General features: G+C 42.5%; 1 protein-coding gene and 1 non-coding gene across 4 annotated transcripts in view; both read right to left on the bottom strand.

Moving 5' to 3' along the window:
* Ensa (endosulfine alpha) overlaps positions 1 to 21,197 on the bottom strand; it is a 27,295-nt gene extending 6,098 nt beyond the window's left edge. The window contains exons 1-4 of one of the 3 annotated variants that reach the window (XM_020155805.2): positions 20,997 to 21,183; positions 20,277 to 20,461; positions 19,269 to 19,394; positions 17,744 to 17,910 (exon numbers count right to left, since the gene is read on the bottom strand). In XM_020155805.2, coding sequence (XP_020011394.1) covers positions 17,744 to 17,910; positions 19,269 to 19,394; positions 20,277 to 20,315 — 332 coding nt within the window. In that variant the 5' untranslated portion in view covers positions 20,316 to 20,461; positions 20,997 to 21,183. Of the gene's footprint in view, positions 1 to 14,148; positions 14,910 to 17,743; positions 17,911 to 19,268; positions 19,395 to 20,276; positions 20,462 to 20,996 lie in introns of those variants that run through there. The other 2 variants (XM_020155804.2, XM_020155803.2) reach the window with 2 other exon arrangements.
* LOC141414171 (U1 spliceosomal RNA) lies at positions 11,236 to 11,392 on the bottom strand. The gene has a single exon (XR_012439253.1). It is a non-coding gene; the product is annotated as a U1 spliceosomal RNA (small nuclear RNA).

Here is a 21,197-nt window from a genome sequence, read left to right as displayed (position 1 = left end):
TTAATGCATGCATTTGGTATCTGGGAACTTTTTTTTTTTTACTATTTTTACTTTTTTGGGGGGGAGGTGTTTTTGTTTTTTTATTTTACAGTACTAGGGTTTGAACTCAGGGCCTACACCTTGGGCCACTCCACCAGCCCTTTGTTGTGATGGGTTTTTTCGAGATGGGTTCTCCCAAACTATTTGCCTGGGCTGGTCTCGAACTGTGATCCTCCTGATCACTACCTCCTGAGTATCTAGGATTACAGGTGTGAGCCACCGGTGCCTGGCATAACTCACCTATTTTTCCTGTTTTGGGCAGGCCTAGATCTCACATGTCCAAAATAATAAATAGTGCCTAGCTTGGCAGCCTGGATCTACTGACTGTTGATTAGGGGTTGGTAGGTGACATGAACACATACATTCCCCAACTAGAAAAGTGTAAAGACTACAGATAAGTACCACCAAAAAAACTCCTTGCTATCTTGTGAGATACTGTGAAATACTTTTCTCTGTGAATCACTTTTTTTTTTTTTTTGTGGTACTGAGGTTTGAACTCAGGGCCTCATGCTTGTTAGGCAGGCACTCTACCACTTGAACCATTCCACTAGCCCCTCACTTATGAATCTCAACTTGAGTGATTTTGTGTGGCAATTGGGAAGCCTAAGGAACCCCTTTATCCAATGACATCATTACTTTGAATTATTTTTCTTTCTTCCTTTCCCTTCCCTTCGCTCTTCCCTGCCTCAAACTCCTAGGATCAAGCTGTCCTCACAAGTAGTAGTACATGGAAACTACCATGTTTATCATGGGTATTTCTTCTACATTTGCGTTCATAGAAAAGGAAATGACTCAGAAATCCAATAGAGGAAGCCTGAGGATGACTCATATTTCCCTAGTCACTTCAGACACTTCAAATTACATGGACCTGAATGTCAAACCAAGAGTCATGATTCTTGAATGATGCCAGGACTTTGTTTACTTATGTAAAAAACAGTTCAGTTGCCTCTGACAAAAATTCCCCCAAAGGTTTCCTGATGTTTGAATGTCTATCATTTTTGTCTCCAGTTAAAAATGTAAACATTCAGCCAGGCACCAAGACACAGGAAAAACAGGTGAGTTATGCCAGGCACCGGTGGCTCACACCTATAATCCTAGCTACTCCGGAGGCAGAGATCAGGAGGATCACAGTTTGAGGCCAGCCCAGGCAAATAGTTCGGGAGACCCTATCTCGAAAAAACCCATCACAAAAAAGGGCTGGTGGAGTGGCTCAAAGTGTAGGCCCTAAGTTCAAACCCCAGTACTGCAAAAAAGAAAAAAAAAAAAAAAGCAATGATGTTCACTGATGGATATATAGTCCTAGCATGTAATACATGAAAAATCTGAGAAAAGTTTTATATATTGTGTAAATTCTATTCAGTCTTTTCAATCTAAATATTACGATAGAGGTTTAATAACTAAGAGTTCAAATTTATATTAATTTCTGTTACCTACCCATGATAGATACATGTTAAAACAAGATTCAAAAAACTCTACCTAAAAAGCTAAGTCCCTCTTGTCACTAAACTGCAGGAATTTTTTGGGGGGTACTAGTGTTTGAACTCAGGGCCTCACCCTTGTTAGCAGGGACTCTAACACTTGAGCCACTCTTGACAGCCCAACCCTTTCTTGTGATGGATATTTTCAAGACAGGGTCTTGTGAACTATTTGCCCTGCCTGGCCTAGAACCTCCTGATCTCTGCCTCCTGAGCCAAGGATGACTTTGAACTTGAGGTCCTTCTGCCCCAGCCTCCTTTATACTGGGATTACAGGCACGTACCACCAGGCCCAGCTTAACCTGTAGTTTATACAGAATTTTTCTTACACCTGAAGGGGTCACTTTACCACAATCTGGTTATCAGTAGCTAATGCTGTGTCTTCCTGTCATAAGAAAGGTGTTTTGGTATTTCTGTGGTTTGAACTCAGGGCCTCACACTTGCTAGGCAGTCCTTTTTTGTGTTGAGTATTTTTGAGATAGGGTCTCATGAACTATTTGCCTGGGATGGCCTCAAACTGCATTTCTCCTGGTCTGTGTGTCTCAAATAGCTAGGATTACAGGTGTGGGTCACTGGCACCTGGCTATCCAGACTTTTTTGTTGTTGGACTGGGATTTGAAGTGAGGGCTTTGCACTTGCAAAGCAGGTGCTCTATGGCTTCAGCCACATCTCCAGTGCATTTTGCTCTGGTTATTGTGGAGATGGGGTCTTGATAACTGTTTCCCTGGGCTGGCTTCTAACCTGAATCTTCTCAATCTCAGCCTCTCAAATAGTTAAGAATGCAGGTGTGAGCCACAGTTGCCCAGGTCATCCAGAGACTTTTCGAAGAGGGTAAACTTTCTTTTTTTTTGGCAGTACTGGGGTATAAATGCCTTGAACCACGGTCCTCCTGATCTCAGCCTCTCAAGTAGCTAGGATTAAAGGTGTGACTTTCTTTTTGCAGTTTTGGGGCTTGAACTCAGGGCCGACACTTTGAACCACGCCACCACCCTTTTTTGTGAAGGGTTTTTTCAAGATAAGGTCTCTCAGAAATATTTGCCCAGGCTGACTTCAAACCTCAATCCTCCTGAGTAGCTAGGATTATAGGTATGAGCCACTGGTACCCAGCACAAACACCATTCTTAATGCTGGAATACAGCAGTGATAAAACAAAGTTTCTGTAATTTACATTCTAGGAGAGAAAGCCAATAAACAAGAAAACAAAGAATATAATTCCTGGTGGTAAATTCTGAAATAGGTGAAAAAACACAAAGTGAAAGCCAGACATGATCATGCATGCCTATAATCCCACCACACATGAGGCTAAGGCAGGAGGATCAAGAGTTCAAGGCCAGTCTGGGTTACACAGTGAGACCCTGCAGCATGGCTCAAGTGGTAGGGTGCTTGCCAAGGAAGCATAAACCCTGAGTTCAAAGTTCAGTGTGTGGGGACAGGATTATTTGATAGGATAATCAGAGTGGCATCTCCAAGGAAGATAGATAAATATCCAAACTGAGTCTGAATATGGTAAAAGTGCAAGAACCTAGGGGAAACATATTCCAGGTAAAGGAAATGCCAAGTGTAAAGGTACTTGAAGAATAAATTCGCTATATTTGAAGAGCAAGAGGCCAATGTGGGGCAACCTTCTATCAGGACCCCTTTGACAGAGTTCTATTTCTTTTCCTTTTGGTTAAATATATTCCTTATATTTGTGCTAAAAAACAAAAAAAATTAATAAAACCACTCTGGCTGTAAGGTGTAAGAAGAGGCCAGCTAGGAGGCCTCATAATCACCTCATAGTGACCCAAGTATGAAGTAGTAGTAGCAACACTGGAGGCAGTGACGTCCATTAGTGCATAGTAGGGATTAAGTTTAGAATATGGGATGTAAAGGCAAGAGAGATCTCCAGAACAAAATAGGTGAATAGTGGCATAAATGAGATGAGGATGACTGAAATAAGTCAGTGTGTTCAAGGAGGATTTCACCAAGCCTAAGAGCATGAGATTTTGTTGATTAGAACGGCTGAAAGCCACTTACTTTGTACAACTTTCAGGAGCACTATTTGAATTGCTCTGGAATTGCACTCCAGTGACTACATTGACACAAACTGCAAAGTGAATCCTGTGCAGGTCACTTACATAACTATTCGCTCTAGGGGAAGGGCAAAGAAAAGGGTGTGGGGGGGAGGAGCCAGAAAATGAGGCCCTACCTAGAAAACCTATGACCTTCACAACAGCAATCTGCAGTCAGATGCTTCCTTGTAGCAAAGGACATTGGTTCCTTCACAGGGGTGTGAGGAAAAGATTATGAATGTGAGATCAAAAGCCATGGAAGACGGTTTGGTCTAGGATTGCATTTGAGTGGAGACGGACACCAAAACCTAAGGGCAGAGGAGGCTAGAATTCTAAGACCCTTCCAGGCCACACGAAATAACTTTATGCTTTGTGTTTTTTGATTTGTTGGTTTGGAGGCTTTATCTTACTCATTGTTGTATCTAGCAAGGGTCTACTATATAATAGGAGTTCAATAAATGTTTATTTAATGAGTAAATGAAAGATGCTCTTCTATTAGTTTTAGGCTAGCTTACTTTTCTTTGTAATCATTGTTAAACTATCACTCCATTATCTTTTTCCTAACCTTCTCAGAGGTGGGTCCTCCATCTACCTCCTGAGAGACAGAAGAAATTGGACTCCATTGAGTTCCAGGGCTGGTACCAAAACAACCTTTATGATTTTTTTTTTTGAGACAGAGTCTCACTATATAGCCTAGGCTGGTCTTAAACTTCCATGTGCTGGAATTATAGGTGTGCCCCACCATACTTGTTTGTTCCAGGCCAGCCTCAAACTTCTAGGCTCTAGTGATCCTCCTCAGCCTCTGAGTAGCCGAAGCTACAGACACATTATCACCATACCCGGACCAAACGTGTATTAAGTGCACAACATGCTCCAAGACGATACTTCCTTCTAGTTATCTATGGCACAGATGTTATGGTAGGGACCTAGGGTCTTAAATATGAATGAGATTTAAGGGTTACCAATGTCTCAGGCAGAATGAACAGGTTACTTTGATCAGATTTCTTAATTCCACTGTTAAGCAACTTGAGTTTTTTCTGCTCCTTGTTTTGTTTCTGCATGAACGAGTGCAGTATGGCAACATTGGGGAAGCAGTACTCCCAGCCCAAGCTGGGAAGTTTAAGGCTGATTCACTGCACAGTTTCCAGCTCTATAATCTTTGGCCCTCCTATTCACCTGTACTTTCACCCTTTGTCCCCTCCTTTCTCTGATGCTTTACACCAGCTCTCTCTTTCCCTCATTCCTTTTAGAGAATCCTATCCACACATTTATTCAAATCACAGCTAGGTTTCCTTCAGGAGGACATTCACGTCTTTATTGACTGACCTAGAGGCATTTTCTCCCCTCATTTATCAGAAAGTGGATGAATGAGATCACAGCCTACTAGTGTTATTTCCCATTAATTCTTCTTCTTTTTTTTTTTTTTTTCAGTACTGGGGTTTGAACTCAGGGCCTACACCTTGGGATACTCCACCAGCTTTTTTTTTTTGTGATGAGTTTTTCTGAGATAGGGTCTTGGGAACTATTTGCCCAGGGCTGGCTGTGAACCGAGATCGTCCTAATCTGTCTCCTAAGTAGCTAGGATTACAGGTATGAGTCACCGGTGCCCAGCCTTTTTTGGTGGCACTGGGGTTTGCACTCAGGGCCTCATGCTTGCTAGGCAGGTGCTCTACCACTTGAGCCACTCCACCAGCCCTCCAAACTGTTATTCTTCCAATGTACTTTTTAATTTTTTGAGGTGCTGGAGATTGAACCCAGGGCCTTACACATGTCAGGAAAAGGCTCTACTATTAAGGTAATCCCTGGGGCCCTTCCAAGATATCTGCATTCAGCCTGTCCTGCCTTGGTGTTGATTCTGTATTCTTCATATTCTCTGCTATTTCTGGTCACTTGGCTTCATCTTCTCCCCAACAGTCCTGCATAATTCTGGATTCATTTAAACATCTTGATTTACTTATTTAACTCTTAAGTCCTATAATTTTTTCTAGGTTAGAGACTTTAACTTTTCTTTTATAAAATAAATATTTGATGCCAGGTGTGGTGGTTCATGCCTATAATTCCAACACCTGGAAGGCAGGAAGCAGGAGGACTGTGAGTTTGCTATATAGCCTAGCTTATATAGAAAGCAAGTCCAAGGCCAGCCTGGGCTATACAGTGAGACTTTGTCTCAAAAACCAAACAACAAACAACAAAAAAATCAGATACATACAAACACATATAAAACCAAACCAAAAAATCACACATCCACACATATACATATTTTTTTGTGGGACTGGGGTTTGAACTTAGGGCTTTGTGCTTGCAAAGCAGGAGATCTACCCTTTGAGCCACACCTCCAGTCCATTCACAAACTATTTGCCCAGGCTGGCTTCAAACTGTGATCCTCCTGATCTCAAGTAGCTAAGATTATAGGTGCGAACCACTGGCACCAGGCTTGTTTGGTTTTTTGAGACAGGGTCCTGCTATGAATCCCAGGCTGGCTTCAAATTCCTGCCTCCACTTCCTTAGTGCTGGAATTACAGTTGTGTACCACCACACATATTTGATTTTTAATAACAGATCACAATCTCAGATTGAGTCACCTACCTTCATGACTTGCTATGAGAACTCCTTTTGTAATTGTTTTTTCTCCCTCTGTAATTTAACCCTCTAATGACTTTAACTCTGCTTCAAACATTCATCCTCACTGCCTATATCAATTACATGGAAGAGCTGCAACTCTGAAATCTATTTTACTTTTGGACTGAAGTTTGAACTCAGGACCTTGTGCTTGGCAAAACAGGTGCTCTACAGTGTGAGCCACACCTCCAGTGCATTTTGCTCTGGTTACTCTGGTGATGGAGTCTCACAAACTGTTTGCCAGGGCTAGCCGTGAACCTCGATCCTCTTCATTTCAGCCTCCAAAGTAACTAGTATTACAGGGTGTGACCCACTGGTACCCAGCCCAACTTTAAAACCTCAAACTCAACCTCCTTCTGACATAATGTCCAGAGCTTCCAGCTTACTCACTTAAATCTTTTACTTCTAAGTCATCTGTTCTTTGACCTTGTAAGGTTGTACATTCTGCCTACTTTCTTATCTACCTGAATTAGGTGGATTCTTTCAACTCTCTGTCACCAGCACCTTCATCCCCTAGCTTCATTGTCAGTCTACTTTTATGTGTCTACAAGTCATAATCTAGGATCTACAAATAATGTCTTCTTTGTTCCTGTACCCAAGCAGCTGGGTGCAGCTAGAGAAAACAGCACAGATCTGTGGACTACTACCATTACATATTCCAATTTGTTCACTACCATTTTTTTTGTTTTTGTTTTGTTATGAGACAGGGTCTTATTATATAGCTCAAGGTGGCCTGAAACTCATGATCCTCCTGTCTCAGCCTCTGGAGTGATTATAGGCTTGCACTATGATGGCCAGCCTTCCCTAAGCCTTTTACCTAGTATTTTTGGTTGGCTTTTATTCCATGTCCTTCTATGGGTACTTCTTAAAAACTCCCTCCCTAACTCTGACTTCTGCAACTCCCAATTTATAACTTTCTACTACACAGGGTTGGGGTAGCTCAGTGGTAGAGAGTTTGCCTAGCATATGTGAGGCCCTGGACTTAATCTCTAGAATTGCAAAAAAATAAACACAAAACATGTTACTTCACAAAGAACAATGAAGGAGTCAGACAAGGACTTGCTTTAATTATCTATACCCCAGTCATAAACAAACAGCTGAGTTTACCCATTGTTATTATCTGTACCTTGAGTATAGTCTAAAGATATACAGCCTCCTACTTGAGACTTAATTTCTCACTCAGCTGGCTTCCCAATCAGACTAAACCCAGCAACCAGTAGAGGCTGTACATAGTGAGTGCTCAATAAATGTCTGCTGAACTGGACTGTTGTGTAACTTAGCCATATCCACCTTTGCCCTGCATTTTTTTGACTTACTATATAGATGAGCTTTTTTTTCCCCCCCGCTGTACTGAGGTTTGAACTTAGGACTTCCAAATGCACTGTAGTTTCAGTCATGCCTCCAGCTCCTCCCTCCCTTCTTTGCTATATATGCTCATCACAAGCTGATTTTATTTATGTTTTTTTGGTTGTATTGGGGATTGAACTCAGGGCACTTGCTAGGCAGGTGCTCTACTTCTTGAAACACACTTCCAAACCCCTTGTAGTTTTTTTTGAGACAGAGTCTCACTTCATGAGTTTGAACTCAGGATCCTCCTGGCTCAGCCTCCTGAGTGCTAGGATTACAGGCACATGCCAACACACCCAGCTAATTTCATTTTTTTTTTAATGGTACTGGAGTTTGAACTCAGAACCTTGTATTTACTAGGCAGACACTCTACCACTTGAGCCACCTTCCAGCCTTTCTTTACTTCATTTAATCTCCTATAATATTTTATACTGTTGACTGATAATAATTCCTCTATTAAATTCTGTTCTTCGACACCACATCTTCCTGATTCTTCTATTTTGTTGGGCTCTTTTCTCTATTCCCTTGACATATTATTGGCCTTCAATAAAGTCCCCTCTCCAATCTTTTTGTTTTGAGATGAGGCTTCTATGTAGCTCAGGCTGGTCCTGAGCTCAAGATCTTCCTGCCTTAGCCTCCCCAGTGCTGAGATTACAGGTGTGTACCACCATGCTCAATCTTTTTTTTTTTCTTTCAAGCTGGGGAGCAAACCAAGGGCCTAATGCCTGGTAGGAAAGCTCTCTACCTCTGAGCATCATCACCAACCCTCTCAGTCTTTGTTTTCTATGCTTTTGCTGCATGGCTTTTACCAGTATAAGTTGAAGTTCACAAAATCTGTATCTTCTATTTTGATTTATTCCCCATCCTCTTAGCTCATAACTTCCTGGTCATTTACTCATGGATGTACTATGGGCAGTTCCAATCAATCAGGTGCCAGTGGCCCACACCTATAATCCTAGCTGTTTGGGAGGCTAAGATTGGGAGGATCAAGTTTCAAGCCCAGTCTGAACAAACAGTTTGTGAAACCCCATCACCAAAATAACCACAGCAAAATGGACTGGAGGTGTGGCTCAAGCGGTAGAGCACCTGCTTTGCAAGTGCAAAGTCCTGAGTTCAAACCCAGTCCCACAAAATAACATTCAGGGAGCTGGAGGCATGGTTCAAGTGGTAGAGCACCTGCCTAGCAAGTGCAAGGCCCTGAGTTTAAACCCCAGTACTGCCTAAGTAAGTAAGTAAATAAATAAATAAATAAAAACATTCAGGTTTTGTGTGATGACACACACATCTGCAATCCCATTTACTTGGGTTATGGAGCTAGGAAGATCACAGTTCTAGATCAGCCTGAGTGAAAAAGTTAGCCACTCCATCAGTTCTTTTTTTTGTGGTGGGTATTTTCAAGAAAAGGGCTCATGAGCTATTTGTCTGGGGTTGGCTTTGAACCTTGATCTCCTGGTCTCTGCCTCCTGAGTAGCTAGGATTACAGGTGTGAGCCATTGGGCCAGGCTGTCTGCCTCCTTTAAATCAGATGGCTAGCCTTTCTTTTGTCTTTTATCTTTTAAATATTTTGTGTTTGCTAGGGATCAAACCAAGGGCTTTGTGCATACTAGGTGAGCACTCTACCACTGAGTTACACCTTCAGCCTCTGGCTGTCCACTTTTATCTCCCTTGTCATTACCTTAGTTCCTAATCATCTCACTTGTAGTGACATAATAGTTCTTTCCTTCAGTGCTGGGTGTCACTGTGTAGCCCAGGCTAGCCTCAAACTCAAGATCATCCTGCCTCAGCCTCCCAAGTGTTGGGATTACAGGAATGCATCATCACACCTAGCTACTAAAATTTTTTTAATTTTTAAAAAAACATTTTGGAAGCTTTGGGGTTTTAACTCAACGTCTGGCACTTGCTAGGCAAGGAGTTCTACCACTTGAGTCACGCTCCCCTTAGCCCTTGTGCTTTATTTATATTCACTGATTGATTTGGCATACCTGAGGTTTGAACTCAGGGTCTCATGCTTGCTAGGCAGGCACTCTAATCTCTTGAGCCACTCCACCAGCCCTCTTTTGTGTTGGGTATTCTTGAGACAGGGTCTTCCAAACTATTTGCTTGGGCTGGCTTCAAACCTTGATCTCCTGATCTCTGCCTCCTGAGTAGCTAGGATTATAGAAGTGAGCCACTAGTGCCTGGCTGCTTTAATTAGTTTTCAGATAGGGTCTCAAGTTTTTGCCCAGGGCCAGCCTGGGCAAAATCTTTCTACCTATGGCCTTGCAGGTATCTGGGATCACAGGTGCGTACCACCACCTCCAACTTACTGAGATGGGGTCTTGTACCATCTCCACCTCCTGAGCAGCTTGGATTGCAGACCTGGCTCTAAATAGCAGCTTCTCATTGCCTCCAGGAAGAAAGTCCAAGAGTCCTTTGTGATCTGACTCTTGCTTACTTCTACCCATGTCTGGCCTCACTCCTTGCATAAATACAGTTATGCAGTTATTTTCAGTTTCTAGAATGTAAACTCCTCTGAAACATTTTATATACTATTCTTTCTAGAATAGTAATGTCTTTTTCCCAGTCTAACTTCTTTACTTGAGGAAGCCCTACTCCTCTATCCATCACATTAGAATCTACTTTCTGTGAAAGGATTTTCCTGTCCTTCCCCATCTTTCCAAATTGAGTGGGTGACCCTACTCTGTGCTTCCCAAAGTGTTTTTATTCCTATTTTAGCACTGCATCCCTGTATTTTAATTGCCTCTCTACCTATGTTTATTACTTCTCCATATAGACTATGAACTCCTTGAGGACAGGAACCATATTTTGTGTACTATTTTAGTCCCTGAAGGGTTTTATCTTCCATTTTCTTCCCTACCCTTTTTTAAAGCACTGGGGTTTGAACTCAGTGCCTCATGCTTGCTAGGCAGGTACTCTACCACTTGAGCCACTCTGCCAGCTACTTTGAAAATAAATGAAAGCAGAGTTTACAAAATTTGCTCAGTTATCAGAAAAAATCAAAATTAAGATTTTTTTATTTCGGTACTGGGGCTTGAACTCAAGGCCTTGACCTTGAGCCACTCCACCAGCCCTTTTTTTTGTAATACGTTTTTTCAAGATAGGGTCTCTTGAACTATTTGCCCAGGCTGGCTTCAAACCACAATCCTTCTGATCTCTGCATCCTAAGTAGCTAAGATTATAGGTGTGAGCCACCGGTGACCAGCCAAAATCAAGATTTAAAAGCAGGCAGCATCACACTAGAGCCAGTCCATCACTAAATCCATCCCCTTTAAGTCCCTTCTCCACACAACTTGGCAGTGACCCATCTAAAACAAAGACCTGACCAGATCTCTCCCTTGTAATCCCTTCAGTGGTTCCTAGGCCATGTGCATGTTACTTCCCTGAGCCCTAACTCCTGTCTACCTTCTAGTCTGGCCTCTGGCCACTCTCCAAGGCTCACCTGATTCTGCTACTGCAGGAAACAAGAATCCATGCTATTACATCCTTCTCTGAGCAATGGTCCCTCTTCCAAAATGCATTTGTTTTCCACTCAGTTTTCAGGAGATGTCCTGTGCATCCTTCAGTACTTACTCTAGGAAATCTTCCCTCATCACTCTTCTTCCATCCCTTCATAGGCAGTGAAGGGAATCCTGCCTTTAATCTCAGAAGCTGTATGACTTGGGGATAAGGCAAGTCATTTTGGTTTTCTGTCTCCTTTGTACTTATTCCCCCCAGCCAGGGGAGAGCACGAATAAATTATGCAGTCAAGTTTCACAAATTTGGGGAAATCACAGGGATCAGCATATCTGGAGTGCAATGGATAACCCTCACCCTAGGAAAACCATCTTCATGATCATGTTATCTCCTCTGCCAGGTAAGTATCCTTTGTACTTTTTATATTTATCACAAATTAATCTTATTGATGGATTGATTCCAGTACTGGGAATTGAACTAAGTATTTCCCACTTCCTAGGCAGGCACTTTACCACTTTACTCACACCTCAGTCCTGTATCTATTTTTTACTTTCTTCTTTTTTTGGCCAGTATTGGGGTTTATACACTTGAGCCATATCCCCATCCTTTTTTGCTTTAGTTTATCAGGTAGGGTCTCATATTTTTGCCCATGGCTGGTCTCAAACCAGGATCCTTCTATGTACAGCCTCCCACAAAACTGGGATCATAGATATGCAGTGCCATGTTTGGCTTATTGACTGAGATGGGGTCCTGCTAACTTTGCCTGGACTGGCCTCAAACCACAATCCTTCTTGATCTCTGCCTTCTGAGTCGCTGGGATTCCAGCTGTGAGCCACAATGCCAGCCTTATTTTTACTGTTTGAGACAACTGTAGTCCATCCTACTCCCCAACTCTCAATCCTCATGCTTCTGATTCCCAAGTGTAGGGATTACAAACCTGCACCACCAGGTCTACCACCTTATGTTTATTGGTAAGTTATCTGTCTCTAACAAAATTCAACTAACAAATCATCTCCTGACTGTCCTTCCCTTACTCATGGAGCTACAGCTACATCATTTTGCCTTTATTTGTATGCCATGCCATGTCATTTCATCCCTGGAGAGAACCTTCCCTTTCCATTTTAGCCTCCTCAAAGTCCACTAGAGGGCATGGTACGTACAAGGGCTGCTTGTGTGGGTGCCTGGCTCATGGTGGATATTGGTTTTTTTTTTTGTTTTTCAGTACTGGAGTTTGAACTCAGGGCCTACACTTTGAGCCACTCCACAAACCCTTTTTTGTGATGGTTTTTCTCAAGATAGGCTGCCTTTCAACCTCAATCCTCCTGATCTCTGCCTCCTGAGTAGCTAGGATTACAGGTGTCAGCCACAGGTACCTGGCTTGTCTGCCTTTTCTATGCCCAGGCTGTATCACACTAGCTGAAAGTAAGTGCTGCTACACAATGACAGTGACTTCATTTCTGTTCTTCTGCACGAGATGGCTCAGCTGAGAGGCTTGTCAGCGAACCCTTAAAAGGACAGATTTTAGAAAACACTCACCTAAAAAGAAAAGAATAACAAAAAGACAGCCGAGCACCAGTGGCTCACGCCTATAATCCTAGCTACTCAGGAGGCAGAGATCAGGAGGTTCCAGGTTTGAAGCCAGTCTAGGCAAAATAGTTCTCAAGCCCCTATCTCAAAGAAACCCAACACAAAAAGGGTTGGTGGAGTGGCTCAAGGTGTAGGACCTGAGTTCAAGCCCCAGTACCACTAAAAAACAAAGAAAAAAAAAAAAAGTTTAGGTAGGAGGGAAGGACAAAAGAGGGTAATTGGAGGGGGGATATAATCAAAGTTTATTCTATACAAGAAAATATCATATTTAAACCCATTAAAATGTAAAAAAAAAAAAATCATTACCTACTAACTGAAGCTCTTCAGTTAATCAGCTTTGCCATCTTCCAAGTAACTTATTTCCATATCTCAACTTCCTCATTTGTATTAAAATGAACTTGCACTAACTGAATAATCCCACATTCAGGCCTCCCTAATTCCCCAATCATATCTACTTTGCAGACAAACCAGGGATAACATGTTTGAAAAGAAGTCATGGGACTGAGAAGCCTCACTAACCCCACAATAAACACTGCAGTAATTTGTAACCCAGAATATAGCTTTGAGTCTATACCTGTTGAAGTATTGAATTTTTTCACATACTTTCTTCCAGCTAGACAATAAACTCCACAAAGGAAAAATGTGCCTTTCTTTAATGTGTCTTCACTCCACCTGGCTCACTATCTAGTTGCTGTTCCAAAAGGCAGATGGTTAGGATGCATCACAATCTCCTGGCTAAATCAGAAGGCCAGAAAAATTTTACTTGGAAAACTGATTAAGAGTAAAATTCCTTCTCTAGTATAGAAGGGGCTTCCTTTTCTTCCCCCAAGTTTAAGGATGATTTCTCTGGACTATGTCTCCTAAACCTTATTTATCTTCCTTGAAGCAGAGTCATTTGAGAAGCCAATCACATTTGGGAAAATACCACAATCAATTCTCCTACCCAAAGTTGGGCAAAATAGGCAATTAGTTTCAATCTACTATGATTAACTATTGGGTGAATGGTGAGGAGTGAAGAGGCAGGGGAGACTGGTATGTGTTTATTTCTCCTTTGGTAGTGTTTCTTTCATACATTACATTCACAAACAGGTTTTAACTTCTTTCAGTGGCAGGATTCCAGAAATGCAGGTTGGAACATCATGGGGAAAAAGAAGTCACTCTGCCTTCTGCTGGCCACAAGCAGAAAGACTAGTTCCTTTTGGCTAATTACTAAGGGTCACATTACTCCTTCATAGACATGGAACTTATTAAGGAATGGAAAAAGAAGAATGAACATTCTTTTTTTTTTTTTGCTGAGCCTGGACTAAACTTTTAGGTGTCAATAAGCCATTTAGACTAAATACCTTACATCTCTCATTTTGTGAGCTACAACCTGAAGCAACAAAGAATGGATAGGGTGAGGAAAAAGCCCTGGTCTATATGCCTCCATTCCCGCTCCATCTTCCTAAGTGTTGGAAGCAGGGAGCTGTACCCCATACTAGAGGCCCCTTTGTTCCTTAGAAATTCAGAGTCCCTATAAAGTGTCTTCAGTATTGTTCTCTTCACCCTCCCAAACCCCAATAAAACACACCAACTGCTTTAGAGTATTTCTGGGTTGGGTTTTTCATTGGTCTTTTTTTTTTCTTCTTTTTTATTTCAAATATTGAAAAAGTCCCCGAGGCTCTGTGGGGCTCCCCACACTCATGGCTCCTTTCCCCCTCACTCACTGCCCTTCTTCCCATAGCAAATCTACTTCAAGGACAACACTTCAATGAACAATTGAGTTCTCAGCTTGCTCTGCAGAACCAGAGGAGCTGTTCACAACTGTTATAGATGACAGTGTCTTTTATCTGACACCAGGTCTCCATCCACATCCACACAAGGCATTTATCCACAGAGCTGAATTAGAACCCTTATTATTCATTAGTCTACTCCACTTCCTCCCTGTTAGACCCATCCCACACCAACCACATGGTAGAAGGAGGACAGTCAGGAATAAACATTCCTAACTTAAAACATTCAACTCTAAATCCTAATTCATAGTCATCCAACTCTCCCATCCCACCCTCTCAACCCCACCCACAGGATTTCACTGAGATTTTCCCAATAGTTATTTGGAAAAAAAGAAAAAGGTAAAACAAAAACGTCTAGGTCTTGGTGCTCAGCCCAAAGGGGTTCCATGCGCTGGGACACCAGCGGGCAGGGGCTTCTGCCTCTCCAGCCCATTCCCAAGCCACCTCCTGACCCCTGGCTGCAAAAGCAGGGAGGGACAGGAACCAGCACGGGGGAGGGGGGGGGGATGGGGGGGCAGCATCTCAGGATCTGGCAGAGCCCCAGGCAGCATCATTCAACTTGGCCACTGTGGATGAACACAGAAGAAGAAAAAAAAACAAACAAACACACACACATAAAAAAAAAACACTGTCAAGTAATAGGGGAAGAACCTTAAATTCCACCCCACTCTCTACCCCATGATTCTTTGACATACTTCATCATTAGGCTACCTGACATATGCTTTTTTTTTGGTACTATGGATTGAACTCAGGGCCTCTTACCACCCGAGCCCTTTTGTTTTTGAAACAGCGTCTCACTGTCTTTGCCAGAGGCTCCTTTCTCTACCTCCTGAGCTGCTGGGGGGATTTATAGCTGTACACCAGCATGCCTGACTTATATGCCTCAATCTTATCCATAAGAGTTGCAAAAAACAGAAAGGGAGAATTTCAGTCTTTTCCTATCCACAAATACAATGTTTTCTGTCTTTCTGGAGATACTCATAGAAAACAAATACAGAAAAACAATTTTGGGGGGGGACAGTATTGGAGATTGAACCCATTTGCTAGGCAAGTGCTTTACCATTTGACCCAAGCTACCAATCTGGAAAAATAATTTCTTAAACATCAAACAAATGAATGTTTCTAGTGGAGTAGCCTGCCTATTTCAGAGCAGGCTCTGTTTCTGAGGCAGGGCCACAGCCACTGGCAGTACTGAAGACTGAGGTAGCAGAGCAGTGAGGTGGTGACTATGTGGAGGCCAGGGACAGACCATGCATATGCTGTGTGGAGTGAATCTGGGTTTAATCAAAGCAGTTTGCATTGGATTTTGAAATGAACCTTGCTAAGGAAGCTATGTACTTAATGCTGTGGAAACATGTTGCAAACACAGAATCCAGCTTGTTTTTGTTTCCTTAGTCTTAAAGATGACAGGTAGAGTGAGACTAACAGTTTGTCTAATTTCCCTATTCCTTTCTAAAAACCAGACTCATAAATATCTGTCTTCAGGACTCAAGCTGACTGACAGAGAAGGCAGTTCAGACAGGAAAGAAAAAAATACAGAACTCGAGCAGATCGGAGATGAAGAAAACGTACAAAATTATATATATATTTATATATATAATAACATGACATATCTATGTACAACATGGCTGGGACAGTTGAGGAAACCATACAATGATGTTCAGCATTTTCCCCTTCTCACATGAACTTTAGATTAAGGGAGACAGCATGAAAAAATGGAGCAAGAAACACAAAAAATTATATACAATTACAAGTGACAGTCAAGGAGTTTGGGGTCCAGAGATCCTGCTCTCTCCATTTCTTCCTCACCAACCTTTTCCTATCCAATTTGAATGACAGCCAGAAAACGGAGTGGTCAGTCCGAAGTACATGTACACCTCATCCCCTTCATGTACATCAGCAAGTTTGCCAGTCATTCTCAACAGGCCAAATATTTGACAAACCAGAATTTGGGACATGAAAGGGCGAGAGGTTTACAGAATCTTGCTCTCTTGACTAGTTAGTTCTCATTCTGCTAGTTGTCATAACTAGCAGGATGTATTCAGTAAGATTCAGGTCAAGCTGCAGATAACCAGATTGAAAATGTTGGTCACCACAACCCCTTCCTTCCACCTGTTCATGAATCAGCACTGCTCCCTCTCCTTACCATGTAAGAGCTGGGTTACTGAGCTCTAGGAAGGCAGATTTCTCGGTCTTCCTTCCCTAAACACTTTTCCCAGCTTCCTCCAAAATGAAACATCTCCTAATAACCTACTGTTCGGTTTATCCCCTTTCTTCCTTTCTAGCTAACTCACTTGGCATCTGATTACATCTCAAACATGGGTCTCCACATGGACATGACTGAACATGTTCCCTCAGGCTCATAAGCTCTGCTGCCAGAGCAGCTTTTTAGCAGTTACGGTCTAGATTTAGCCCCAAAAAAGTGGGTAAGGTAAGAGGCAATAAACTTCCATAGCTAGCTTCAAGTTTTTTTTCATTGCCTGAATTTATAGTTCTCAAATCTCAAACTTCCTCTCTCCTCATGTAGCCCTCAAAGATTCCCCTCTGTAGTACTTTCCCAGTATTACCCAGAATGAGAATCAATCTTATACACTGTTAACTCTATTCTACAGATGAGGAAACAGAAATCCAGAGAGGCTAAATGACCTGACCAATGTTATATATCAATACTGTTAAGACTAAGTAGAACCAGAACCCCGATATCTTGACTCTTAAACCAATGCTCTTTCCACTATCCCACCATACTTTCATAAGCAGCATGCTGGAAGAGAGAGAGAAGGTGCCCATATTCCATGAGTAACGTAGATCAACCTTTACATTATTTGAGAGCCACGGCAAACTAACAGATACTAAGTAAAGGAGGTGAAGTGGGCATAGTAATTTGAGGCAAACAAATCAGTTTTCCTGTTTGAGGGTTCTCTAAGCCTGCTGTAATGGAAACATGAAGCAATAGCAGCCTAAGGGACAAAACACTTAGAAGCACAGAAAACATGTCTCATTCAATCTGCCTTTCCCAACAATGTTGGGTTAGCTTTGGGATGTTAAACCTGCCACATTATTCCAAAGCTCAGCCTAACCAGTTTTGGGACCCACTCTTCCAAAAGAAGAAGTCTGTCTCCCCAGTTTCTCACAAAAGAAAGAGGGTTGGCAGCATTAGCCAATCCTAGTCTTTTCTATTTCTGGGTCTGAGCTACAGTGAGGATACAGAAGTCTCAATTTAACCGAAGGAATGAACTCTGAGTCCCCCTTCAACCTCTATTATCTTCTCAGTTTTTCCTGAGAAAGAATCAGTTTTTCCTGGCTAGCAAGCTGAGAGGATCTGACTAGGTACCCATTCCATCCCTGCCTACAATATATAAGTCCAGTGGGTGAGGAAGGGGAGAGAGGGGACCCAGGTTACCCCGCAAGCTTGCTGGTGACGAGTGAGGACTTTCTCTGGGGCAGATCCTGTGGGGTGGGGATGTGGTCACCAGTCACCAGGTTCTTGTCTGGTCCTGCACTTGGCAGCTGCTTATTCTTCATCTTGGCTTTGGCCATGTTGTAGTCTCCTGAGTCAAAGTACTTTTGCTAAGAGACAAGAGGGAGGTTTAGGTGAGTAAACAGATCTGGCATTCCTCAAAAGCAAGGAGACTCACATCCATCATAAACTCTCATCCACCCTGAGATCTTTCAAGAAGTCTTCCTCATGCACACACACTTTAACATTAATTATATGTACTTATGTCTTCTCCCCCGTGTGTTCCCAAGACTTTTTCAAGTATTAAGTAGTTTTCCAGCAAACCGTATGTATTTTGAGTCAAAGGACAGACCCTACACCCTCTGTACCTTATTCAGTATAGGATGGTTCATCTAGAATTACTTACTTCATTCATAAAGGCTTACTGAGGACCTTACTAGATGCAAAGCAATAGTGTGGTGCTGGGGAAATAGAAAAAAAATAAGATACACAGAAGGGTCAATCTGGAGTTACCCCAGAAATCAGAAGGAGATCAACCTGAAACCAACAACCTCAAAATTAAAAACTATTCACTCAGACCAGGAATAGGAACTGTGCTTGTTCACGAGAATAATGTGCTTTCCCTCTGACTCCCACTACTCCCACACATGTTCCATGGCTGTGATAGCCTGCCCACGCCTGCCTTGCCTGTGGCGAGGTAAACTGTAAATCAGCATCACATTATCATCTGTGACTCACACTCAATAACTGGGATTCTCCACAGGGATCTGTTTCACTCTACATTTCATAAGAGAGGAACACACTCCAGTTTAATGCCTCACAATTCCCCAGTCAGCTTACAGCACTAAGAAATGTAATCAGGAGATAGATAACTAAGAAGGTACATTTTTTCTTGGTGAGATGACCACTTTTTTTTTGCAATGCTGGGGATCGAATCCAGGGCCTTATGCATGCTAGGCAAGTGCTCTACCACTTGAGCTATATCCCCAGCCTCAGAAGAACACTCTGCAAAGGAAAAATAAAGTCTCTTCATGTAACACAGTTGAAGTCTGGCGCTAAGTTCAAGAGTCTGAAGAAATCTACTGTTCATTTCAATTTGCAAATTTATGTAGGACCGATGACTTCATCTTTTTCTGAAATGATGCACCCAAAAATTTGTCTCTAATTCCTAACAAGTGCAGCCCTCAAACCCCCATCATCCAAACAAGCAAATGTCTGGGGACACACACTTTCAGTCTCTAACATCCTTCATTGCCCATTCTATCACATACTTAAATGCCTCCACTATAAGGAAAATCAGAAAGAAACTAGTATCATATCAGGGATTTATAATAATTTGTTTAGCTCTTTTCAAATTTTTAATTCCTTTCTTATTGCCCAACAATAAAACCTCCAAAAAATATCCAGATTTCATTCATAGAGCCCTTTCTGGGTCCAAAGTAAGAGGGTAAGAGTTTGTGTCCCATACCCCTTTTTGGAGTCTCTTCATGAGGAAGTCAGAGCCTCCAGGCTTTTGTCCTAGGCTTGGATATTTGGCCTTTAGCTTTGCCTCCTCAGCTCTCTCAGGGAGAATACCTTCTTTTTCCTGTGTGTCCTAAAGGAAACAAGCCAAATAAAGTTAAAGACTAAGTAACAATTGTTTCTAATTATCTGATAACTCATATACTATGAACTTTTCCTGGGGATCCACCCACTTCACTTTGCTCTTAAAGCTAGACCTTTGTTCAAATCTCTAAAGCTCAAGATGACTGTATTGTGGAAGAAAAAGACAAGCTGCTTCTCACACTACACCCAAGGAACCACCCCAGAAACCTCTGAGTAATGGGTTAAAGGTAATACCTAAATACAACACTTGAACCACAGAGTAGGCACAGCTCACTCTGCACAGATGATAGGAAAGACAAAGAGAAAAAGAACTGGCTAATGTTTCTGGTGATACAAAATAAGAAGGATGGTTCCCTAGGCTGTCCTACAGGTCAAAGTAACTAAGTCTTCTGAGATGGTCCCTTTAACAGTCATCTGATAAGTCTTCTTGTGGAGGAAGCTAGCTATGCTATGTGGCACAGCACTGTTTCAACATTACCATAGATATTGTGATAGGAAGGTGATAAGTAAACAGAAATAAAAATGACACTACCTTTAATCTCAGGAAAATTAAGAAACAGTGGCTTCACTTATATTTACAATTCAAATTTTCAAAAAATCAATGCCTTCCCTTGTGGTAAGGCAATTGATGGAAGTCTGGGGAAATGCCAAAAGCTCAAACGGCTTGCAGGGCCTCTCAATGTTGTCTCTTGCTTTGTGTGGGCCTTGTCACTGTTTAGTGACTTTTTTTTTTTAAAAGGACCTGAAATCAACGTGTAGACACACATCTTTCTTAGTGAACTTTTCCTTGAAAATCTGGTATAGATATTACACCAACTGTATTTCATGCCTGCTTGAACCAGGTACTAAATGTGTTAAGTCAAATACAAACCTCAAGAAGGGGTTTATTTGGCGCTAGTGTTTTCATCATAGAATGGCGGGGGAAAATCCCACTGCCTTGGAAGTTTAGGGGAAGAGCGTGGTCTTTTTGTCACGACTCTATCGGTGTTTCTTCTAGGCTTAACCTCCATTATTATGTTTGGAACACTAGTCCTCTTCAGTCTTGTCCGGTACTCACTGAAGGTAAACAACAGATCATCCCTAACTATCAAAACAGATCTGAGAAAGCTGCCACCTAATCTAGCCATGGTAATAACTTCTCTTCTCCCCTCCCCCATGCTGGTCTTTTTGAAACATCTACCTCGATATATTATCTCTCTGCGGATTAAGGATTCGGGTTCCAGCCGGGTTTTTGGGTCACGTGCCTTTATTAATCAAACACATTACAACCCAGGACCACCAGCCCCCTTTCATTCACCTAGTCTTTCCAAATACCCGCCTACGCCCAAACTCAGCCAATTACAGCATAGGCTTCATAGTTTGAGCAGCAGGCCTTCTGGCCAATCAGGAAAGCTATCGCAAGACTGACAATCGATCTAATTAATCAGCGCCTGAGCAGGAGGCCGCGTTGAAGCTCGCCCTGCGTGACGAAAGAAGTGGCCAACCCCTGCAGAGTCTGAGACCATGGCGGCCAATCCGCACTGGTGGGAGACCGTATCCCGCCCCATCACGGTCACCCCCAGATCGCCCGCCTACACCCCCTCCATTTCACCTGCTTTTCCTCGCCGGTCTCCTCCGTAGGGTTCTCTTCTTCCTGTTTCTGGGACATGGCAGGGCCGGGACTGTGAAGTGTAAGGGGCCCGGGAAATCAACCGGAGAAGGGAAGGGGGAGGGGAAACGGGGACGACCTGCGCTGCTGCTTCGGCTCCTGTCACTATGGTTGCTCAGTCAAAATGGCGGCCCTTGCCCGTGA

The sequence above is a fragment of the Castor canadensis genome, chromosome 11 (assembly GCF_047511655.1).
Source record: "Castor canadensis chromosome 11, mCasCan1.hap1v2, whole genome shotgun sequence".
In the NCBI taxonomy this organism is placed as follows: Eukaryota; Metazoa; Chordata; class Mammalia; order Rodentia; family Castoridae; genus Castor; species Castor canadensis.
This window is presented reverse-complemented; position numbering and strand designations above follow the sequence as displayed.